At 37.5% G+C, this 21981-nt stretch overlaps 1 protein-coding gene across 3 annotated transcripts in view; it reads right to left on the bottom strand.

Moving 5' to 3' along the window:
* The window catches only part of HELZ (helicase with zinc finger), a 156496-nt gene that overhangs the window by 110174 nt on the left and 24341 nt on the right, over positions 1–21981 (bottom strand). For all 3 annotated transcript variants that reach the window (XM_022589869.3, XM_022589872.3, XM_022589867.3), the window contains 5 exons: positions 20332–20368; positions 9293–9417; positions 6754–6810; positions 2584–2635; positions 1108–1183 (listed from right to left, as the gene is read on the bottom strand). In XM_022589869.3, coding sequence (XP_022445577.1) covers positions 1108–1183; positions 2584–2635; positions 6754–6810; positions 9293–9417; positions 20332–20368 — 347 coding nt within the window. The remainder of the gene's footprint in view (positions 1–1107; positions 1184–2583; positions 2636–6753; positions 6811–9292; positions 9418–20331; positions 20369–21981) is intronic.

Here is a 21981-nt window from a genome sequence, read left to right on the forward strand (position 1 = left end):
TAATTTTTCAACTGGAAAAATATGAATAATAAGAAATACAAAATGAACCACAGCACAGTGTACATTATCAAGTGTTTCACCCTATTTGAAAAGACAAGTGTATTTAAAGCTTTTCTTGATGATACATAAAGTACTTGAACTTAAATTATGCTATTTATTAAGTTCTCTTATGCTTAAGACACATTTAAAATCATGCATTTGTTTCTCTTCAGTATGTCGTAATAAGCCAAATATTTGTCTTTCTATTGCTTTGCTTTAAATTATTTCCCTAAAAATTGAAGGTTTGATAGTCTCATCTGGACTATGAATTTTCTCATACTTCCTTTGCATAGGATCACGTTCTACCTCTCCTACAACATTGATGCCACCAGGATTTTAAAAATTTACTACCTAGTTTCTTTATTTCGGCAATAAAATCAAACCTGACCTCTTGACTATTCAATCATCAAAGCTGCATATCAAACTTCCTTCATTATCAAAAGCAACCTAGAGTAATTAGAACTTATATCTAAAAAACCAGTAGTTTCTAGTTCTTATAAAAAGAACCTTTCTTGATGTAACTTTAATAATTCTTTCTACCTTAACATATAATTATTAAATTTTGAAAGGTTAGCCCTTCAAATATAAATTACTCATAAATTCTATTTAAGATTACGTGATAATAGATTTTCTTTTTTTAGAAAAGTTATTAAAATAATTTAAGATTTCTTTATCTATTTTATGCTCCATTTCAGTTTAAATAAGGTAACTTCAACTTCAATCACCATAATTTAGGTAAATTTCACATAAACAAGAGATCAGCAATTAAATTGAGTCATATTAATCCAACTGGTATTACAGAAGTCTTAACAATCTCCATTTAGATCACTGTTGTTCATAATTAAAAGAAGGATCATCAATATGGTTTTGATTTTTATTGTTTAATGATAATGACCATTTTGGCTTCTGTTTCAAATTGAAAATAAACCATTCTACTCAATTGTTATGCTTCTTCCTTCACATATTATCTTCTTTAAATCGGAATTACTACTTTTCAAAAAGTGAAGGAAAATTAACTATCCTTTGAATAAAGACATGTCATTGGTTTAAAAAAAAAATTCACGTTACCTTTTACACAAAGTATATTCCTCGCTGCTTGTGATTCCCCTAGGTGGTGGGCGGAAATGCCAACCATTACAAGATCCTAGAGAGTAATCAGGATATATAGTCTTATCATTTGAGGCTTGCTGATAATTCTGATATTTTAATGTGTAAGAAATACTATAAACCCTCCATACACATCATCTCAGATGATGTAAAAAGAACATGACATGCTTGCCTCTACCAAAAGAGCCATCTACCAATCAAACGAATTATAAATCACTTAGCCATATGAAACTTAGAAATCATTGAAGAAGCAGTTACACAGCAGCTAAGACAAATCAACGACCCTTACTCTGCCCCAGCGACTGGCAGACATACTTCCAAGTGCAGTCTCCTGCCTGGCATCTAAAGGGGAGATGTGTTTGGCATGCTTGTCATTTCTTAAGTATGAGTCGTGTCTCTATTAGGAACTATTTCAGGAATGAGAAAATTATGGTATCCTGGAAGGAAATTTTGTAAAACAAATTCCAGTACTGCATATGGAGTGAGAAGAAGTTCCACATTACCATCCACGTTCCTTAGGGTCTGTCTGACACATGGCACTGAATAAAGTAATCTTTTTTTAATAATTGAAATAAAGTTCAAAAAGGTGAATTCTGAGATAAGAGCTAAAAAATAACATTAGTTTCCTTCTGAATACAATGAGTTTTAATGCACGTGGATAAAAGGTTCCAAATAAGCCAAGGCAAACAAAGCATCAGAGAGAACGGCTGAGCTCTAGAGGCTGAGCGAGCAGCGATAAGTTTCCCAGGACCTTGCAGCCATTTTCTACCCCCTCACAAGTCACTGTGCTCCCCCGCCCCCAAAACACACTCTGCCCGGCTGAGCTTAAAGCTGCGTTTCACCCCTTCCTATCTGCGTGACTGGGAGAATTACCGAACCTTAATGAACATCAGTTTTATCACCTGTCAAAAAGATGAAGAAAGACTCTAAGAAGTCAGTACTCGTTTCTGTGAAAGCCACTACGTGGTAGACATCATTTAGCAAACGCTCAATGAATGCCAGTCTCTCTTCACCTTCCCCTGGCAGGAGAAGAGGAGAATCACAGACTTTCATTGTGGCAGGAACAACTCAGCTTACAGGTCAGCACTTCCCAAAAGTAGTAACTGTACTAGCCTGTGATAGAGAGAAAGGAGGAAAGACCTCCCTCTACAGGTTGCTAAGAGCAGGGTTCATTCAAGTTCAGAACTGCGCACATGGAGGAAAGAAGGTAAAATAGGTCACTTCCGGGGTTACCTCCCATCTCCGTACTCTATAACTCCATGACAGGGGCTAGTGAACAAACTGCTTCCATCCGCACTACTTCTTAAAATCATATCTTTATATTCTCTCCTGTACCTCCACTAACATGTAATCTAACTCAGAAATTTCCTCCCATAATCAATAAAGAAGCAATGCTCAAAATCACAGCTACCAGAAGTTATGCAGTTTCGTACTTACCCTCTTCTAAGTCTTCCACGTGATATCCAGGGAGGACATTACCAGTTGCTGTCTGCAATTTTTCAAATGAAAGAAATTTTTATAATAAGAAATAACTAGTTGATGTTGAATTAAACTTGGAAATTTTAAATATTTTTTAAAAAGCTTTAGATTGAATATTTAGAAATTTTAAATAAACATTAATATGCAAACGGTGTTTTTTGCTCTTTGCTCTAGTTTCCATATGTAAGTATGGAAAAGAAGTACTTCTGTGGTCCTCATTAAGGAAACTGACAGAGATTCCTTCCCTACATAAAAATTACCTGGGTGCAAGAGAAGTCTCAGTCCCCAGCCCTGAACCCCGTGGAGCAGCGCCTTCCGTCCGTGTACGTACTGCACTCTCCTCTGCTAACCCCACAGCATGACCAGCTTCTCCTGCATCAAGTGCAGCAGCACCACCACTTCAGGACCTGGGAGCGTATCCTGGCCGAGTCCCCCTTGCTGCTCTAGGATAAGACCTTCTCCCACAGTGGAGCCCATGGCTGGGGACCCACTCACCCTGACTTCCTGGCTTTCTCGACCCCTTGAATGCAGGTAAGACCTCCATCTGCCCCTTTGGCTATAACGTTACTCTAAGCTCCACACCCCCAATTTCAACTGAGTGCCAGCTAGAGAATAGTTAAGTGCCGCTTAACTATCCTATAGCATTTTACATGCTGGGTCACTGTCAGCCATGCACAGACCCACTGTCGACAGCCTGCAACTGCCTTTCTGCATTCCCGTGCCTCAGAGGATCCGGCACATAATGAATGCTCAGTAAATCTGGATGGATGGGGGGATGGGTAGATGGATGGATGACCACCCATGCACTTCAAACACAGTATGTTTAAATAAAATTCATCAACTTTAACCCCAAATCTCATCTTCCTTCAGTGCTGCTTATCTCAAGTGAATGGATTCATCTTCCCCCAAAAGAGCCAGGCTGAAACCCTGAAAGTCAGACTCTGTCCTGCTCCGAGTATTCTCCAAATCTTTGCCCAACCAGGTCTAGAATGCCTCTCATGTCTGTCTCATACTCAACCCCCCCGCCACTATCCTAGGTAAGAGCATCATTACTACTTGTCTCATCTACCCCTGAAACAGCTGACTGCCAACTTATTGGACCAAGTCACTCCTGGGTCTTTACTTAGCTGCCTCTATCCTTTAACTTCAGTTCTGACACTAGCCTCCCTGGTTTCCCTGCAGGGTGTTTATCTCTCCTTTCCCTGCTTGTACTTCCATTACAGAACCTGCTTACCACAGGCTGCCCTGTGGGTACATCAGCTATGCACATCTTGGGCTGGCCCTTCAGATTGTTTTTCATGGATTTCTCAGCTTTCCAAAACGCAAAGAACCTTGAAGAGCACACGCACTCAGTAAATGCTGAACTGAATGAGAAGGAGGAAACGGTATCCCAAGATGATATTTGGAATGTCTTGTACCATAGAAAGAATGGCATAAATGCTAATTGGGTATAACTGAAACAGTAATATCACCATAATTTACATGTCACTGATTAAATTGGACCCTTTTTAGGTTGGGCTGGAACTAAATCACCATAATACTGTTTCAACAGGAAAATGCCTTCTGATTCTCAAACTACTTACTAACAAGTTTTTAAAGACAACCCATTCTTTTTGTAAAATGAGGACTGAATATAAGAATACATAAGCTAACAAATAAATCAGGAGTAATTATTAACATTATAAGGACTCTATGCGCACCAAAAAGGTATATTAAAAGATCCTTTAAAATTCTATAAGCAAGATCTAAGCAGCATAGTCCCACACTAGCCCTTAAAATATGATTCTAACTACACAGAATTTATAAGAGCTAAAAATTCACTTCACGTATAAATTGAAAGTATCTCCTCTAAAAAAATTTATCAAAGTAAATTTACCAAATATGTGAGAAAAAATGGGGAAAAATGTTTTGGTGATGAAATGAAGCTTAAAGCATTTATAACTGTCAGAAGGGAAACATACGTGGTGTATTTCGTGAGTCAGCATCTACAACAATCTGCAAACGGGCAGAGTACGCATGTGCTGACACTGTAGTTCTCAGTCTGGTGGGGTCTGGTGAACAGCACATCCTCATCAGAAGAGCTGGTAAAAATGAGAAGCTCAAGCCTGGGCTGAATATTTGGCCACTGTGGCTTTTAGTTTCCTGGTATTGTGTTTAGTTTTGTTTTTTTAACACCCTTTTTATATGCTCAGACCCTAAGACAGAAGGGCAACATCAATTAGTTTGTGATCTTCAGTCTTTACTGAGACCTTCAGGGAAGGCAGCCGAAGTTCACACTGCTAGAATTCCTGTAAATTTACAATCAAATCTATTGATTGGATATTTGAAATTTTTCTAAAGAATATGTGTTGTTTTTCTTTTCATTAGTCAGCCTTTAGTTCCATGTCTTTATTCTAACCCACCAGCATTTACAGGTTAAACATCAGCTCAGCCCAATCTTTAAATAACAAATTGTTGCTATTTTTAAATACGTCAGGTGCAATAATAAGTAAGGGTATCATTGTTTGTTAGCTTTTTCTAGATGGATTTTTTAATAGTACCAATTCACTAACCAAAAATACTACTACTCTGGTTACACAGAAAAGAAATTATAAACAAAATTTAAGTCACTTATTCCAAGAGTACAGTCACAAAATGAGAGTCAAGTGATATTTGTGACCTTATACATAACAGGACTATAAATATTAAAAATAAAATTTTATATATATTTGTGTACGATTATCAGATGTAAAGCTGCTAATTCAACTAAGGTAATAAAAGAGGAGAACAAGGCCCCAAATCATCTTATTTTATGTTCTCATTTTAAAAGTCTAAAACACTTATAATTGTCGTATTTTACTTCTTAGAAATTAAAAGACTACATATATACCAGAAGGGAAATGGCTTTGAAGTTAATTAGAGCTTATTGATTCTCAGTTAATTCATAATAAGGTAACATAAGACTAAGAAAATAACATTTTTTAAAAGGCTATATTTAATTGTAGCAAAACAAACAGTATCTTTATGCAGCTTATATAATTCACGATGACTATCTTCTTTGCTTACTTATTTGTTGGTATGAACTGCGATGTATGATTAGATTTGAAGTGGGAAAGTAATCTACAGGAGGTCAAGGTTTACACCTGGGGGCTCTTCTCATCCTCTTGGCCTGATGGGAGCACCCTTATCGCACTCTCCACGAGACCAGCACCTTCTCCATTCTCAACTCAGCTTAAGTGTCTCATCCCCTCACCACCATGCCAGTTATTTTTCCATCACAGAAAGCTTATTCTTTCCCAATCACAGAAAGCTTATTCTTTTCCCTCATACCACTTACCTCAATGCGAATTATACCTATACTTGTTTAATTAATTTATGTATTTATTGTCTATCTCCTCCCCAAGACTCTAACCTCCCAGACGACAAGGACCATGAGTGTCCTGTTCAGCACTGTATCCTCAGCACCAAGCATAATACCTAGCACACAGTAGGTGCCACTTTCTAAATAAATAAGCCAATCAATCGATCACTTTACATGGGCTTCCATTTATGATAAAAACTGACAAAAATGGCTATTTTTAAAATGAGACATCTAAATAAAAATACTTTTATATGCCTGTATGAGGAATAGAAATTTGAGATTTGCAAAGCCACGGGCCTTTTACATGCCACTGCTGTCCCCAGCCTTCAACTGCTTCACCAGAGCACATTTTTGTTCACCATTTACCCTGATACCCATTATTTCCACCAGCTAAACTCACTCCCTAAAAAACCTCCTCAAATCACAGACTTCCATTAGTTACTTAAAAACACAGAAGGCTTGAGGAGTATCTCACTATTAAAAACAGAATTTTCTAATAGCCAGATGTAGTTAAAAACTAAAATTTCCCCATTATCTTTCCATATATTGGCCAGAGACAGCTAACAAAAATTAGGGACAAAACAGAAGACCTGGGATGCAGAGGCACGTTGATAGGAAGCAAAGTTCCTAGGATGGGACCAAGCCTGGTTACAGAAAGTCTAAAGGCTGCAGTACCCCATCTTTAAAGCCTTGCTGATGCCCAGTGATTTTCCAAATTTTAATAAAGAACACGTACTAGCCAGACTGAGTTAAACTCTTCCCAAAGAGATCCACTGAAATAGTCTTACCTCCGTTTCTGTGAGAAGTATTTTTAGTCTTGTCAAATCTTTTGTTACCATCCCATTCTGAAACGGCAAATGAAAAATGGAAAAACCAAGTAGTGTATTAGTTCTTTACTATGGGGACTTAACTCTTCAGCTGTTTCTAAGGTTCATCTGTAAAAAGAAAACTCATCTCCCATCCTCATTACCATTACCATCATAGAGGTGATGATAAAGCTAACCACCTATGCGCAAAGTTAAAAAGATTAACAGGACAAAAGATACAGTGTGCCCTAAAACACTGTATTCACCTTGCCTAAGAATTTAAGATTAATTCAATAAAATATTCACAAAGGGTATCACTGAAGAGCAAGATAGAGTAAGTAAAGAAAAAAATAAACCTCAACTTTTTTTTTTAACCTCAACTTTTTAAAACTCCTTTTTCCTAAAACTAATAGGCTAGATTTACAAAATGGTGAACTCAGTTACTCATGACTCAGATTCACATACAATGATCACACTACTTAAAGATGGTTCATTAACAAAGCTGTTGAAGGAAAATACATAAAACATTCACTCTTCTGAAATTCAAATTTCACTTGAGATTTGAAAGCAAATTGCTTCTTCCTAATTTTAAATTTAAAAATCTACAAACAATAAATGCTGGAGAAGGTGTGGAGAAAAGGGAACCCTCCTACACTGTTGGTGGGAATGTAAGTTGATACAGCCACCATGCAGAACAGTATGGAGGTTCCTTAAAAAACTAAGAATAGAACTACCGTATGACCCACCAATCCCACTCCTGGGCATATACCCTGAGAAAACCATAATTCAGAAAGAGTCATGTACCACAATGTTAATTGCAGCACTGTTTACAATAGCCAGGTCATGGAAGCAACCTAAATGTCCATCAACAGATGAATGGATAAAGAAGATGTGGTACATATATACAACGGAATATTACTCCGACATTAAAAGGAATGAAACTGGGTCATTTGTAGAGATGTGGATGGACCTAGAGACTGTCATACAGAGTGAAGTAAGTCAGAAAGAGAAAAACAAACACCATATATTAATGCATATATGTGGAATCGAGAAAAGTGGTACAGATGAACCTATCTGCAAAGCAGAAATAGAGACACAGATGTAGAGAACAAACGTATGAACACCAAGGGGGGAAAGGGAGGGTGGGATGAATTGGGAGATTAGGACTGACATGTATACACTGCTGTGTATGGAATAGATAACTAGTTGAGAGCCTGCTGTACAGCTCTGTGGTGACTACTGCTCTATGCTCTGTGGTGACCTAGATGGGAGGGAAATCCAGAAGTTGGGGTCAGGGGGGAATACGTGTGGCTATTTCACTTTGCTCTACAGCAGAAACTAGCACAACACTGTGAAGCAATTATACCTCAATAAATTAAAAAATAATAAAATAAAATAAGTAAAAATCCAACAGGTAAAACTGTAATATGCTTAACTTATATAGAAAAGTTCCTTAAGGATAGAATTATCTAAATAATAAAGAAGAGAGCTATTCTTTATCATCTATTTAGAACTAAATACCCATACAATTTTGCTATATTAATAACACATCTTAGCTTTTATATTCATTTGTTAAAATGGTGACATCCAAAAATACTGTTAAACCAACTAAACAATTCACAGCAAAATAATTCCTTAGAAAATAACTAAATTACCCTCTGAGACGGGTCATTACATTGCACTCAACAATATACAAAGTACTTTCCTAATTTCCATTTTTTTTTTACCAAATATATATTTATTTGCAGTGAAAACACAACTTTGCTCCTGCTTTCCACAATTTATGTTAATTCAGAATAAAAGTATAGAGAATTCATGCTGTATAACAAAGTATACATATATTTTCTTGCTTTCACTGCTTTTCATTATGATTCCTGAAAAATATCAGCCAATCCTGTAACAGTTACCAACTGGTAAAAAAAAGTTATAATATCTCTTTTCTTCCAATTTCTATAGATTGCCAACTCTAAAGTACAAAAAAAGTAGTCTTTCAATTATCTCATCCAAAAACAAACAAAAACTCTCAAAAATTATATACTACATACAAACATTTATCCCAAAGTCTGAAAAGAATTAGATAACTCCATCAGAGCAGTCATGAATATTAACTTACACATATGACATCTTCAGAAACAACAGTAATTATTACTTAGTTTAGATAAACTTAAGCATTTTATAAAATAAATTGTTGAATTTAAGAACCCTATAAGATCATATGTCCACAGGAACATTTTAAAACTCAAAAATATTTCCAGGTTCTGTTAAATTATACCTTTAAAGAAAATCATTTAGTTATTCTATACTTTCAAAGCTTAAAAAATATCTCCAATTCTTATACATATTATCACAAACTACAAGAATCCAATGATTAAACATCAGTTTGTTGAAGAGAAATAAGCATCTCAAGATACTTACAAACTTTGATTTCTGACAGAACCTAGAGGAACGTAGGTAATACACCTAAGGAGTCAAATGGATGAATCCGTTTTCAGACATTCAAATTTAGAACTCATCAACATACCAGGGACTCTCCTGTCAGTGACTTGGCAAGAATGCTGGATACAAGTTGGAGCTTTCCTTTAAGCTGCATGCAGCAAAGTACTGCTTGAAAGGTACCATCTCCCTTGGCCAGTCCTTCTCCCAGCACTGTCATGAAAGAACAGCCATCATTAACCGCGTAACATTCGATACACATTTTTCTCAATTTTATTATTAGCACACTATCCCAAGCATGACTTCTTTCATACTAAAAGAATAACTGTAACTACTAGAGGATGGCAGTGATGTTTCAGTTCTGTCCATGACATGCATAAAGCCAAGAAAAAACGGGACAATCAACATACCTAACCTACTACAGCCTATAGTCAGGTAGGATCACCACAAAATCATGAGGAGCATTAATCTTACAGCTCTCCAGTGAAAATACTGTCCAACCTGTGATTTCTGGGTAAATGAGGGCTTTTAAACTGCAGAGATAGATATTCGCTGAATAAAGTTCTTGCATTTTTGACAAAGAGACCCAGTGCCATTAAAATGCATAAGAATAGAAACTGCAAACCTCAATATTTTGATATTCCTAAGTAATTAAGAATTAGCTTTTATCAAAACCAGCAAGATTAACTAAGAACCCAATGGTCAAATGGCCAGAGAAAATGCTACCCAATTTGTCTGCAAGGGTTTACTGACTTAATTTAATACAATCACAAGAACATATTTCTAATACAGAATATACTCATTTTTATGCCATGTCATTTGAGATGATTTCCCACAACTGCTAATGGTTCAACCAGTAAAACAATCTGTACCTTTCTCTTTACTGCTAAGTCCAAGATTCTATTTTTAGTTTATACACACTTCAGCTTCCTTTGCAAAAAGATAATTTGCTGAAAGAAAATATTTTGGAAATTGCATTTTTTCTAATTATTTTCAAGGAAATGTTTTAAGTATCAATATAATATACTGCATTTAAAGTCCATTGGGTCCGTCCTTAATATATATATATATATTTTTTTAATAAATGTAATTATTTTATTTATTTATTTTTGGCTGCGTTGGGTCTTCATTGCTGCCTGTGGGCTTTCTCTAGTTGCGGTGAGCAGGGTCTACTCTTCGTTGCGGTGCGCGGGCTTCTCATTGCGGTGGCTTCTCTTGTTGCAGAGCACAGGCTCTAGGCGCACAGGCTTCAGTAGTTGTGGCACGCTGGCTCAGCAGTTGTGGCTCGCGGGCTCTAGAGCGCAGGCTCAGTAGTTGTGGCGCACGGGCTTAGCTGCTCCGCAGCATGTGGGATCTTCCCGGGCCAGGGCTCGAACCCATGTCTCCTGCATTGGCAGGCGGATTCTTAACCACTGCGCCACCCGGGAATCCCTGTTCTTAATATATTTATTTTGGTTGTACTGAATACATCCTTTTGTTATATGGTTCAATTTTTTTATTACCCAAATAACATAACAAAAGAACACTAATAAAATTCTACACAGAAGTTCACCACAAACTCACCACTCAACCAAAAAACTGTTTTCACTTATTCCTGTTTTCTTCAAATTCTGATCAATATTTACATAATTTTTACATGACTGTAACTGATATAACAGTTTATATCCTACTTTACTTCCCCTTGACATATTCAGTATTTTCCATATTACAGTGTTTATATTTATATTATTAGCTATATTATGTTCCATCAAGTAGATACATCAATTTACTTAACTATTCCCTTGATCCAGAAGAGTTCCAATTTTTAACTATTAAAAAGAACACTGTATGGGGCTTCCCTGGTGGCGCAGTGGTTGAGAGTCCGCCTGCCGATGCAGGGGACACGGGTTCCTGCCCCGCTCCGGGAAGATCCCACATGCCGCGTAGCGGCTGGGCCCGTGAGCCATGGCCGCTGGGCCTGCGTGTCCGGAGCCTGTGCTCCGCAACGGGAGAGGCCGCAGCAGTGAGAGGCCCGCGTACCGCAAAAAAAAAAAAAAAAAAAGAACACTGTATTAAACATCTTCTACATATATACTTTATTGAATCAGATTATTAAATTGAAAGGTGCAGTCTCTGTATTCAAGAAGGTTTTATTCAATTACTTTCAGTTTAGACCAACCTGCTGTCACAGCATCCATGTTACAGATCACTTATCTCCTCAACTGACAATCCCAATACATGAATAACAACAACGGAGCATCCTTAAGAATGTCTTGAGCATCTCAGAAAATTCCACAGTAAGCCCACATCTCCCCCCAGATCTTACTATTCCTGAAACTACTTAAATATGACCTTCGGCAAAAGTCATTTTATCTCTCTGGTCCTCAGTGTGGTCATCTGTAGAACTGCAAGATGAAAAAAATGTGCTGCAAGGATCAAATAATATAATGCAAGCATTAATAAAACGCTCTGAAGAAACATGACAGTCCTACCAAGGTCTGGATCACTCACATTCGCTAAGCCTGTTTCCTCCCCCGTAAAATGGAGGTGACAGTAGCTACCTAATAAGGTTGTGGTAAAGACTGTGTTAATTATATGAAGTTATCTAGCACAATCTCCTCAAGAGTTCCCTAGATGTTACGTTCCCCTCTAAAAATTATAAAATAGTATTAAGAACTGTTGAGGAACTATCCTAGTTCCTTTTCAGTAATTGGGATATTAAAGAATTAAAGATATTAAAGAGCTAAAGAATGTCTCAGGGAAATGAAAAAAACGTAAGAATATTTCAATCTCAGATGACTATGTCATGTTTAAAGAGTATTAAATGACATGATATTTTACAAGCACTCTTTGGTTTTGCACAAGGTATATGCTGAATTTTATTTTGCAAAAGTTCTTCCATTACACTGATGTCTAAATGTCTCCAGATTTGTCAAAATTATGTTTCCCTTTCTTCTCTCTAAACATTTTAGACAAGAAACACTACTGATGTACTTTCTTCTAACGGCTGTCTTTAAATGCAATTCAGTTTATGTCTTGTAGGATCCCACATGAAGAACTATGGCAAAGAAACAGTCAACTACTATAGATAAAAAGCTATCCTGCTATGGTGTCATATGATAAAATCAAATTGCAGTGCTGCCAATCTGGTCCTGTATTACCTTTAACATCTTGAAAAAGCTTGAAAGAAAAACTAAGTATGGCCTGGTGTATTCTTAAACTTGCCTCAGCTATAATAATTGAACTTGCCAAAAGAGATGACATTAAAACATAACCTAATCTTGGGCAACTGTAAAAAAGTTATGATTCCTTACAAATAAATTCTCTTCCCCCAGCTATCTGTGAAATTCTACAGTGAGCACATAACTTCTTCCTTCCCCTGGGAGTTACAAAGGAAAAATCTGAACACCTTAGTTGCGTTGCTAAATTCAAGTCTCTATTCCTTCTCATTCTTAAGTTTTTGTAAGATTTTCTAACACTTGAAATATGTCTTACTTGGAATGTTTTGGACCAGAATATGACTAATCCTAAAGGAGTACTCATTCAACTGTTTCAACAAAAACAGCTTCTGTTAAGTGTTTGACAGCCCCTGGCTACCAAAAGGAGAGGATCAACAATTAAAATGTAATTCCCCTTGCCTGTAAAGAATTACCTGCAATGAGAAAGATAATTGAAAACAAGCTTAAAGTTCAGTAAATGCTGAATATTAGTCTGTTATTTTTTCAGTAACATGACCATAAAAGGGTATTTTTCTTATCAAGTCCTTAGTTATTTCTAAAGCCTTTTATTGAAGAGCATAGCCTAATCAAGGTAGCATTTTTCCAAATTTTTTGAAAGAAATTTAAAAATTACCATTAAACTAAATCCTTGAGTCATTAATAAAGTGAAGTTATTCACCACTTGGAAATAATCACATTCTCAGAACCAACACATCAGGAACTGAATCAAAAATGAAATAGATTCATTTAATAAATATATAAAACAAATTTATAATTTATAAATAAATTCCTTTCCTAAATATCAGCCATTTAATTTTTGGGCAATAAACTTATTGCCAAACATCTATTGGGGTGGGGTTAGGGGAGGAGTTTATAAACAGACTCCAAACAGCAGAAGGCCTAAGTCAGGTTAAAATGTCCACTTGTAACAAGTAACAAGAAGTATAAGGTAAACCAGAATAAGAACTCTGTGGCAAATCTCTCACCCGGGTCCATTTTTCCAAATAGTTTCTTTTTTTTTCCACCATGCTTCTCCTCTGTCTCAACCCTTTTTCCCCTTGCCCTCTCTTTACTTCCAATTGTAATACATAATACTTTAAGACATGCGGACCGCAGCTTTTGTGGCATTTTATGTCTTTCCTCCCAAGGTCGTTTGCAGATATAATCTTTCCTTTATAAGATGCTTTTGGAAAATGAAAAGCCTTAACAGTATTCAATCTCAGGTATCACACAGACCTCTTCTGAATATTTCATCTCCAGATTTAAATACTATACTCTCTCTCATTCTCTCTCTTTTCTTTTTCCCCAAATCCCTGCTACCTTGCTCTCTGCTCCTTCCAGTATTCAGTCCTTAACCTGGTCACAAAAATCTCTTTTACAGACCTCTTGTGTGTGCCATAAACTTTGAAGCTGAGACCTTATTATATATTTTTGGAAGTACTCTTTCCTTCAACTGCAGCTCAGAGTAAAGGCTCTTGGACTCCTGAGTAGCCTGTTGTACTGTGTGTGCATTAGAAAGAGAGAGAGAGAGCGAGCATGCTGCTTGCCGAGCCTTCAGCCTCCTCGTTATAAAGAACCCTAACTTCCAAGATGCATTTGCTGTATCATTACAGGAAAGTTAATCTCTGTTAACTGTTCAAAAACTGGAAGAAGGGGGCTTCCCTGGTGGTGCGGTGGTTAAGAATCCACCTGCCAATGCAGGGGACACGGGTTTGAGCCCTGGTCCAGCAAGATCCCACATGCCGTGGAGCAACTGAGCCCGTGTGCCACAACTGCTGAAGCCCGCGTGCCTGGAGCCTGTGCTCCCCCACGGGAGAAGCCTCCACAGTGAGAGGCCCATGCACCACACGAAGAGTTAACCCCTGTTCGATGCAACTGGAGAAAGCCTGAGTGCAGCAACCAAGACCCAATGCAGCTATAAATAAATAAATAAATAAATAAATAAAATTTATTAAAAAACTGAAAGTTGTTTCTATTTAAAAAAATCAACTTAACTGTATTTTTTAATCTTAAAACTCTTTCAGTGCCTTTATGTCAACGTCAGAAGTCAACGTCTTTCTATGTCCGTTGTAAGCACTCAGAGGAAATCCTCTGCTAAGGCACTCCCTTACTTCACTGTTTCCATGGTTGATTTGCTTGCTTTTGAAAAAAATAATTTGCTTACTGAGAAGAACTGACATTTTGCTCCTCTTCTGACTATTTTCTTTGCACTATGTGAGAGGGCTATGTTTTCAGGTGTTCACAATAATCTTAATTTCAGTGTCATCATCCTGCCCGTCCGTGTCTGTCCGTCCCCCCACCCCCCCGCCCCGCTTTGGTATAGTTTTTATTGAGATTTTACAAGGCAAGGTACCACTCATTTTAAATCTTCTCTTTTTATGGTATACATATAATTTGAGCTAATATAAAATTAATGCTAGTATTTATTCTATGAGTGAAAAACAACATGAAATACATTTATAATGTCACTCATGACTATAACTGACACCCTGCATAAATAAGAAAAGGTCTAGAACAGACAGTCATATAACCATGGTGAGGCTCTTGCAACTGAGTTCAAAGGGTGTAGTTCAAAGACTATTGCTTACTTAAATATCTACTCATACAAAAGAGAGTCTGGGGCTTCCCTGGTGGCGCAGTGGTTGAGAGTCCGCCTGCCGATGCAGGGGATGCGGGTTCGTGCCCCGGTCCGGGAAGATCCCGCGTGCCGCGGAGCGGCTGGGCCCATGAGTCATGGCCGCTGAGCCTGCGCATCCGGAGCCTGCGCTCCACAACGGGAGAGGCCACAACAGTGAGAGGCCCGCGTACAGCAAAACAACAAAAAGGGAGTCTGCATACTCAGAGGATGGTCTCCAACTTAACTTAAATATTAAAAAAACAGTTTCCTGATTTATATTCTATCCCTAACAACTTACATATAAGAAATTTACTTAAAACAGTTAATAGGCATTATGGGGAAATGAAGAGTGGAAGTTAAGGTCCTATTCCAGAAAGCCTTAGGTTCCTGCTGAAGAACAAACTGTGGTACAGCCATGCTGTGGAATACCACTCAGCCACAAAAATGGATGAACTACTGATACACACAAAAACTTGGATGGGTCTCAAACACATGGTGAGAGAAAAAAAGTCATCCTTAAAAAGATCACGTACAATATGGTTCCATTATGTGGTATTTTCAAAATGACAAAATTATGGAGGTGGAGAACAGATCAGTGGCTGCCAGGGGTTACACAGGGAGGGAAGACAGTGAGTGTAACTGCGAAGGGTAGCACAAGAGAGATCTTCACTGTGATGGAACTCTTCTGCATCAGGACTGTGCTGGTGGTTACCTGAATCCACACATAATAAAATGAAATAGAATTACACATATTCATTGAACCAATGTCAACTTCCTGGTTTTGATATTGTACTACAGTTATGCAAGATGTAACCAGTGGGGGGAAAGGTACATGGGATCACTCTGTACTATATTCGCAACTTCCCGTGAATCCATAATTATTTCAAAGTAAAAAGCTTTTTAATTCCTGTTGGAGAAATAAAGCTTATATACATGAAATTTTTTAAATAGTTACCACAAGTGTATCTAAAGAACAAATAATTAAGAAATATTATTGAACTGCATCCCTATTTAACATTCTGGTCAACAGGAAAAACTGGATGGACTAGAGGCTTAAAGATCCAAACTCCTGTCCCGCTCCACTATCGTCTACGTGATCCGGAGCCTCAGTGTTTTTCATTTCTAGAATATAAAATACCCATTTGCCTTTTTTCCCCCCAGGTTTATTACACTCAATAGAATAATGTCTGTAAAACCCTAAAGAATAAATAGGTTGTACCTTAGGATAAAGAGAAGGAGCATGGCCTTTCAGATCAGAAAGACCTCACTTCAAAACCACAGCTCCACTCTGGACTGTCTCTATGCTCTTAAGCAAGTTACTTAATCTCACAAAATCTGTTTCCTCACCCATAAAGCTGGAATGATATTACAGTGTGATTAAACAAAATACTTCAGAGGGTCTTACTCAGAAATAATTCTGAATAAGTATTGTTACCCCTATTAATTATTTTTCCAAAACATTTTTAATTACCATAAAATATAAAATCTATTTAATCAAAACTCTTCAGAGAAGGAAAGTATAGAAGGTTCAATCAATCATGTATCAATTTGCCTTTTGTAATACAGTCAGCATCTATTTAACAGGGCTTTTTGCTTACTGAATCACTTACTTCACAGGGCAAGTTATCAACATAATAAATATCAATTGATGGCCCAAACTCCTTTGTTTACATTAATTTCTTAAATTAATGACACTCTCACCTAGGGTTTAAAAATCTTGCAGCCTAAAAAAAAATAAAATAAAAATCTTGCAGCCTTATGAAAAGTATTCATTGATGTTATAATGACTGAGTTTGATCTACACAGTACATGTAGCACAAAACTCTTAGTTGATAAGACTATCTTTTGATTTCACTTTCTCCGTTTACCTCATTCCCTTTTGTTAGTGTAAAAAAAAAGTGAGTTTCCTATATGATGAATATTTCAGAGGAAGAAAAAGAATCCTTATGTTATGAAAGTTTTCCTGTTACGCCAAATACAGCGTATGTTCAGATAATGAAAACAGACTTGACCACCTCACATACTCAGTGGTCACTGGCTTGACAACCCTCACTATCCAGAACACAACACCAAACTCAGAACTAAACTCCATGAACTTAAAGTCTGTGTAGTTTATTTTCAGGATGCCCTTGAGTCCTCACTCAGAACCTATTTCTTATTTAAGTAGAATTCCAACTATTAAATCTTATGACTCTGATTAGTTCCTGGCTTAAACAAATCAGCCTTAAAAAAAAAATTTTGGGAACAACCAGGTAAATCTGATTATGGACTGGTTTTGGACATTAGGGAATTATGGCCATTTTTATTAGGTTAATAATAATATTGTGGTTATACATGACCTTATTTTTTATTAGAGATGCATACTGAAGTATTTAGGAGTAAATATCATGATGTCTATAATTATTTTTAAATAGTTCAGAAAAAAATTAATGAAGTAAATATGGCAAAAGGTTACAACCTAAGTTTCGGGACTATGAATGTTTATTATACTCTTTCCCCTAGTTTCCTGTATGTTTTAAATTTTTCATAATAAAAAATGTTTCAATGTTTTTTAACTCCATGACAAAGATTGCCTGTCTGGTTTCCTATCCCTGCCTAAGAAAGTGAAATCAGGGTCAGAAGCAGCAAGTGGAGAAGAGGGGGAGGGTAGTTGCAATGAGGCATGTTGAGAGTTGTAAGGAATGCAAACTGATAGCCTGACAGTGAGGGAGCAGACACCAGGATGATACTCTAGTACATAAAATTCAAACAAAGCTCTGGGGCCATTAAGGCAGGAGCTATTTGGGCTATCTAGCGTTACAAACCAATATAATAATTAACAGAGATTGAGATTCTCGTGTTGCTTTTTATTACTGACTGCTTAACTGCGGTATTTTATTACCTTATATAAAAATAAGCTTGCTGTACACTTTAAACTAATACTGTAAATCAACTTTCAATTTAAAAAAACACAAGTTACCAAAAGGTGAAAAGAAAAAAAAATTACATGTACATAATATAAAAGCAGAACTCTACAATTAGCAATATACACATGTAAACTTTGCCAATACTCCCAAATGTCTATTTCAAACGACAAAGTTTATATACATTAAATAAGCACTTCCATGTTCTTACTTATCACATAAATGGTAACAAGGAATGCACAGAGTGTAATCAATGAACCCTTATTGCAAGCTAACCGATTTTCTGCTTTTCCACACAGTATTGCAATGAAAACCATTCCACATACAATTTCTTCCTTCTTTTGGAATATTTACTTGGGACAGTATCCCAGAACTAAGATTAGTGGGTCAAAGGAACGAACATGTTACCAAGCCGTATTCCGCTTCATACTCTACCACACCACAAGCATACACTCATTTCACTGCAACCTTATCTTAGGCATTGGTTAAACTTTTCTCCCCACATTACAGAGACATAATCAGTATCCAAAAACTGCACGTAATTGATGTATACAGTCTGCTGAGTGTGGACATACGTATACATTCATGTTACGATGATCACAATCCAGGTAACAGGCTTATCCTTCATCCCCAAGGTTTCCTGGTTAAGCTTTTATTGCGGTAATTCAGCAGCTGTAAAATAGTATCTAACTTGAAAACGCTAATAAAACAATTAACAAAAAACGCAGCGTTTTTCCTTATGTTCCTTCACCCACAGCGTTTACCCTTCGACAACTCTTCACAAGTCAGTTACTCTTCTGGGACTTTGTGTGTCTCCAAATGAAAAGCATCAACCTCACTAGTACTCATGGAAGGGAACATTAAAGAAAGAGGGGCCATTTCTCACACACAAGATTGTCACAATGTCAAGACTGAGAGGTTCCAGTTAGTGAGCTCACAGGAAACAGGCATTCAAGTGTATTTTAACCCAGACATCCAACTTTTAAAACTCCTTAACCCAGATATCTAACTTTTAAGACTACCATAAAGAAACAAAGGCAACAGTAAGAAAGAATATATGTTTACTACAGGATGAACTATAACAAACTAGGAAACTAGAACCACCTGAATGCCCGTCAATATGGGAATAGCTGAATAAATTACAGCACATCTGTGCCATGGAATATTCAGCAGGAATTGGAGCTGATGTATTATTAACATAGTAAGATGTCCATGATCTATTGTTACAGAAGAAAGCAAGAAACTGTGTGATGATCACATAATTCTTTTTTAATTTTTAAAGGAAAACCCTACCTATGTATTATAAGCATTTGTGCTTATCACTACAGAGAAAGGTGAAGAAGATGCAGCAAACTGATAACATGGTTCCTTCAGATGGGGGAGAAGGGGAAGTGGGTCCCTTCTTCATATTCCTCTATATTATCTGACTTATTATCTGGCTTGTTGGTAACTTTTAAATGTCCACAGATAGTAAAGATTTTTTTAACGGAAGATGGTACTAGATATCTCTCACGCCAATTAACTCCCAAAGTATACAATTCTATGAAGCAAGGTTTACAAAGAGGTCACTGAATCTTTAATGAATGGTTAAATTATGTCCAATATGCCCCAGGAGTAGATAAGATGGTTTTGTAAGGTTAACAACAAAAAGAGCTAATACCTTTAAAAGTTTTGACACAAAGGAGCAAATAGGAAAAAAAACTTTAACTTATGTTAGACACCTCAGCCCCCCAACCCCAATCTGGATAATTGAAACATTATATTATCCAAATCACTGAGCTGTGACACACTCCCACCAAGAGTGTGAGAGAATGTACCCTGAACCCTCCTCCCACTCACTTCTAGACTCATTCCAGTGAACTGGCAGCAATCTCCAAGAAAAGGATTCCTATTCTATGAGTACCCAAAGAGCACGAATCTTATTAATCAATTTCCTGCCCAAAAGAAAACAGGAAAAAGCACTAAAGAGCATTCTAGCCAGTCTCTGCTCTCTAAGGGAAATGTTCTAATGAAGGGGAAAAGAACATTTTAGGAGGCAGAGGCCCAGCTTTTCAATTTATCCAAGCTTAACGTTTTAATCAATGTGTGTTATGCGCTACAGTTCTTAAAATATGGCTCTTTATTGACTGAAAATACTCACACAAACTTTAAAAGGGCATTATCAATGTAATGTTCCCAAGGGGGTGACAGCAATGCCAACACTTGTGATTAGGAACAATGTTCATGTGTGCACCCATCATAGCAGGAAAATCGCCATCCAAATTAGTCACTCAGCACCACCGTGAGGTGGGTTTTTTAAATATTATAATCACTTTTGAAATTAGCATATAAAAAAAACAAATCTTAAACACTGCTCAATTAAATAATTCAAAATCTTCACAGCAGAAAAGAATCCTGCTTTTAAACATACCATGCCTACAATCTTCATCAGCTTGCCCATAGTTTTTCTGCAAAATAAAAGATACAAGATAAAGTTAAGTAGTTCAAGGGCTGCTTAAAAGAGATTTTATCAAAAAGCTCAGCTTTGTTTCAAAGTTTAATCACTAATGTTGCAAATTTAATATGCACAGAGTAAAGCTAGCTCTGGCCGAGGTTTACACAACATTCTACAAACAGACATTACAGTACACTTCCCTAGGCCATTTATTCACACTCCTCCCCTCGCCCTCTCCAACCTCAAGGCACCAGAAATCTCTTCCCCACCCTCACTCTCAGCTAATGACTTCACTGAGTAAACTGCAGCCCTGAGAAGAGGCTTTCCACGGATGGCCACTACCATGGCTGCCCGCTTCCCGGCACACTGTGCCTTCCACCTGTTACCAGGTGAGCCAGCGCTGTTCCTTCCTAAAGCCCATCCTACCACCTGTGCAGATCTGCTCCAGGGCCTACTCAAGAACAGCGCTCCAGCAAGCTTCTTCTATTTCTCCTACATCATTAATTTTTTGTTTTCTAACGGTTCAGTCCTAGAAACAAACATGCTCTTATTTCTCTCATCTGAAAAGATCCTTCTCTTCACTTCACTTCTCCCACCAGCTACCATTCCATTTTTTTGTGCTTCAGTGGGGCAAACTCAAGAATTGTCTGTATCGTGTATTTCAATTCCCTTCCCGCTGACTTTCTCTTAAACTCTCTTTTATTAGGCTTTCACCCACCACTCCATGGAAGCTGCTCTCATGGAGGTCACCAGTGACTGCCAGTGGATCCAGTTAGATACACTTACATGTACCCATTTAGACACACTGTCATTTCTCAGTCAATTCTCAATCCTCACGACTCCACCCACAGCAACGGACACTGAACCTTCCCTCCTTTGGACACAGGCCTTCTTTGATTGGTTCCTAGGACATCTTACTCTCTTAGTTTTCCTTAACCTCACGGGCTGCTTTTCTGGATGCTTTGCTTCTCCTCCCAACCTCTTAAACTAGTGCCACAAGACTAAGTCCTCAGCCCGCCCCTTCTCTCTACCTATACTCATTCCCCTGCTGATCCGACCCAGGTGTAAGACTTTATATATCATCTATAGGCCACAGACTCTCAAATCAACATCTTTAGCCCAGACCTCTCTCCCAAACTCCAGACCTGCATTTCCAACTGCTTATTCAACATCTCCAGCTGGATATCTAAATGTCATCTCAAATCAGTATGTCCAAAATGAACTCTTTCCCATCTCCCCACCTACAGCCCTCTCATCTCAGTGTAAGGAAACTCCATGCTTCCAATTGCTCAGACAAAAAAAGGGCAAAGTAAGTAAACTATGCCTGCTCCATATCTCTCACTCCCTGCCTTCAGTACATTAGGACATCTGCTTCGTTCTATCTTCAGATTGTAACCAGAACAAACCACTTCTCACCATCTCCACTGCTAGCATTTTGATCTAAGCCACTTCACCGCTGGCCTAGATTATTCTAACAGCTTCCAAACTAGTCTCCCTGCATCTGCTCTTATTCTTTTACAGTCTATTCTCAACACAAAGGCCAAATAACTCCTATTAAAGCAGACCATGCCACTCCTCTGCTCAAAATCCCACCACAGCGTCCCATCTCAAGTAGAGCAGACACCA

Source organism: Delphinapterus leucas, chromosome 19, assembly GCF_059928025.1.
Source record: "Delphinapterus leucas isolate spDelLeu-1000000601 "Yukka" chromosome 19, BTC_Dleu_Yukka2, whole genome shotgun sequence".
Classification (NCBI taxonomy): Eukaryota; Metazoa; Chordata; class Mammalia; order Artiodactyla; family Monodontidae; genus Delphinapterus; species Delphinapterus leucas.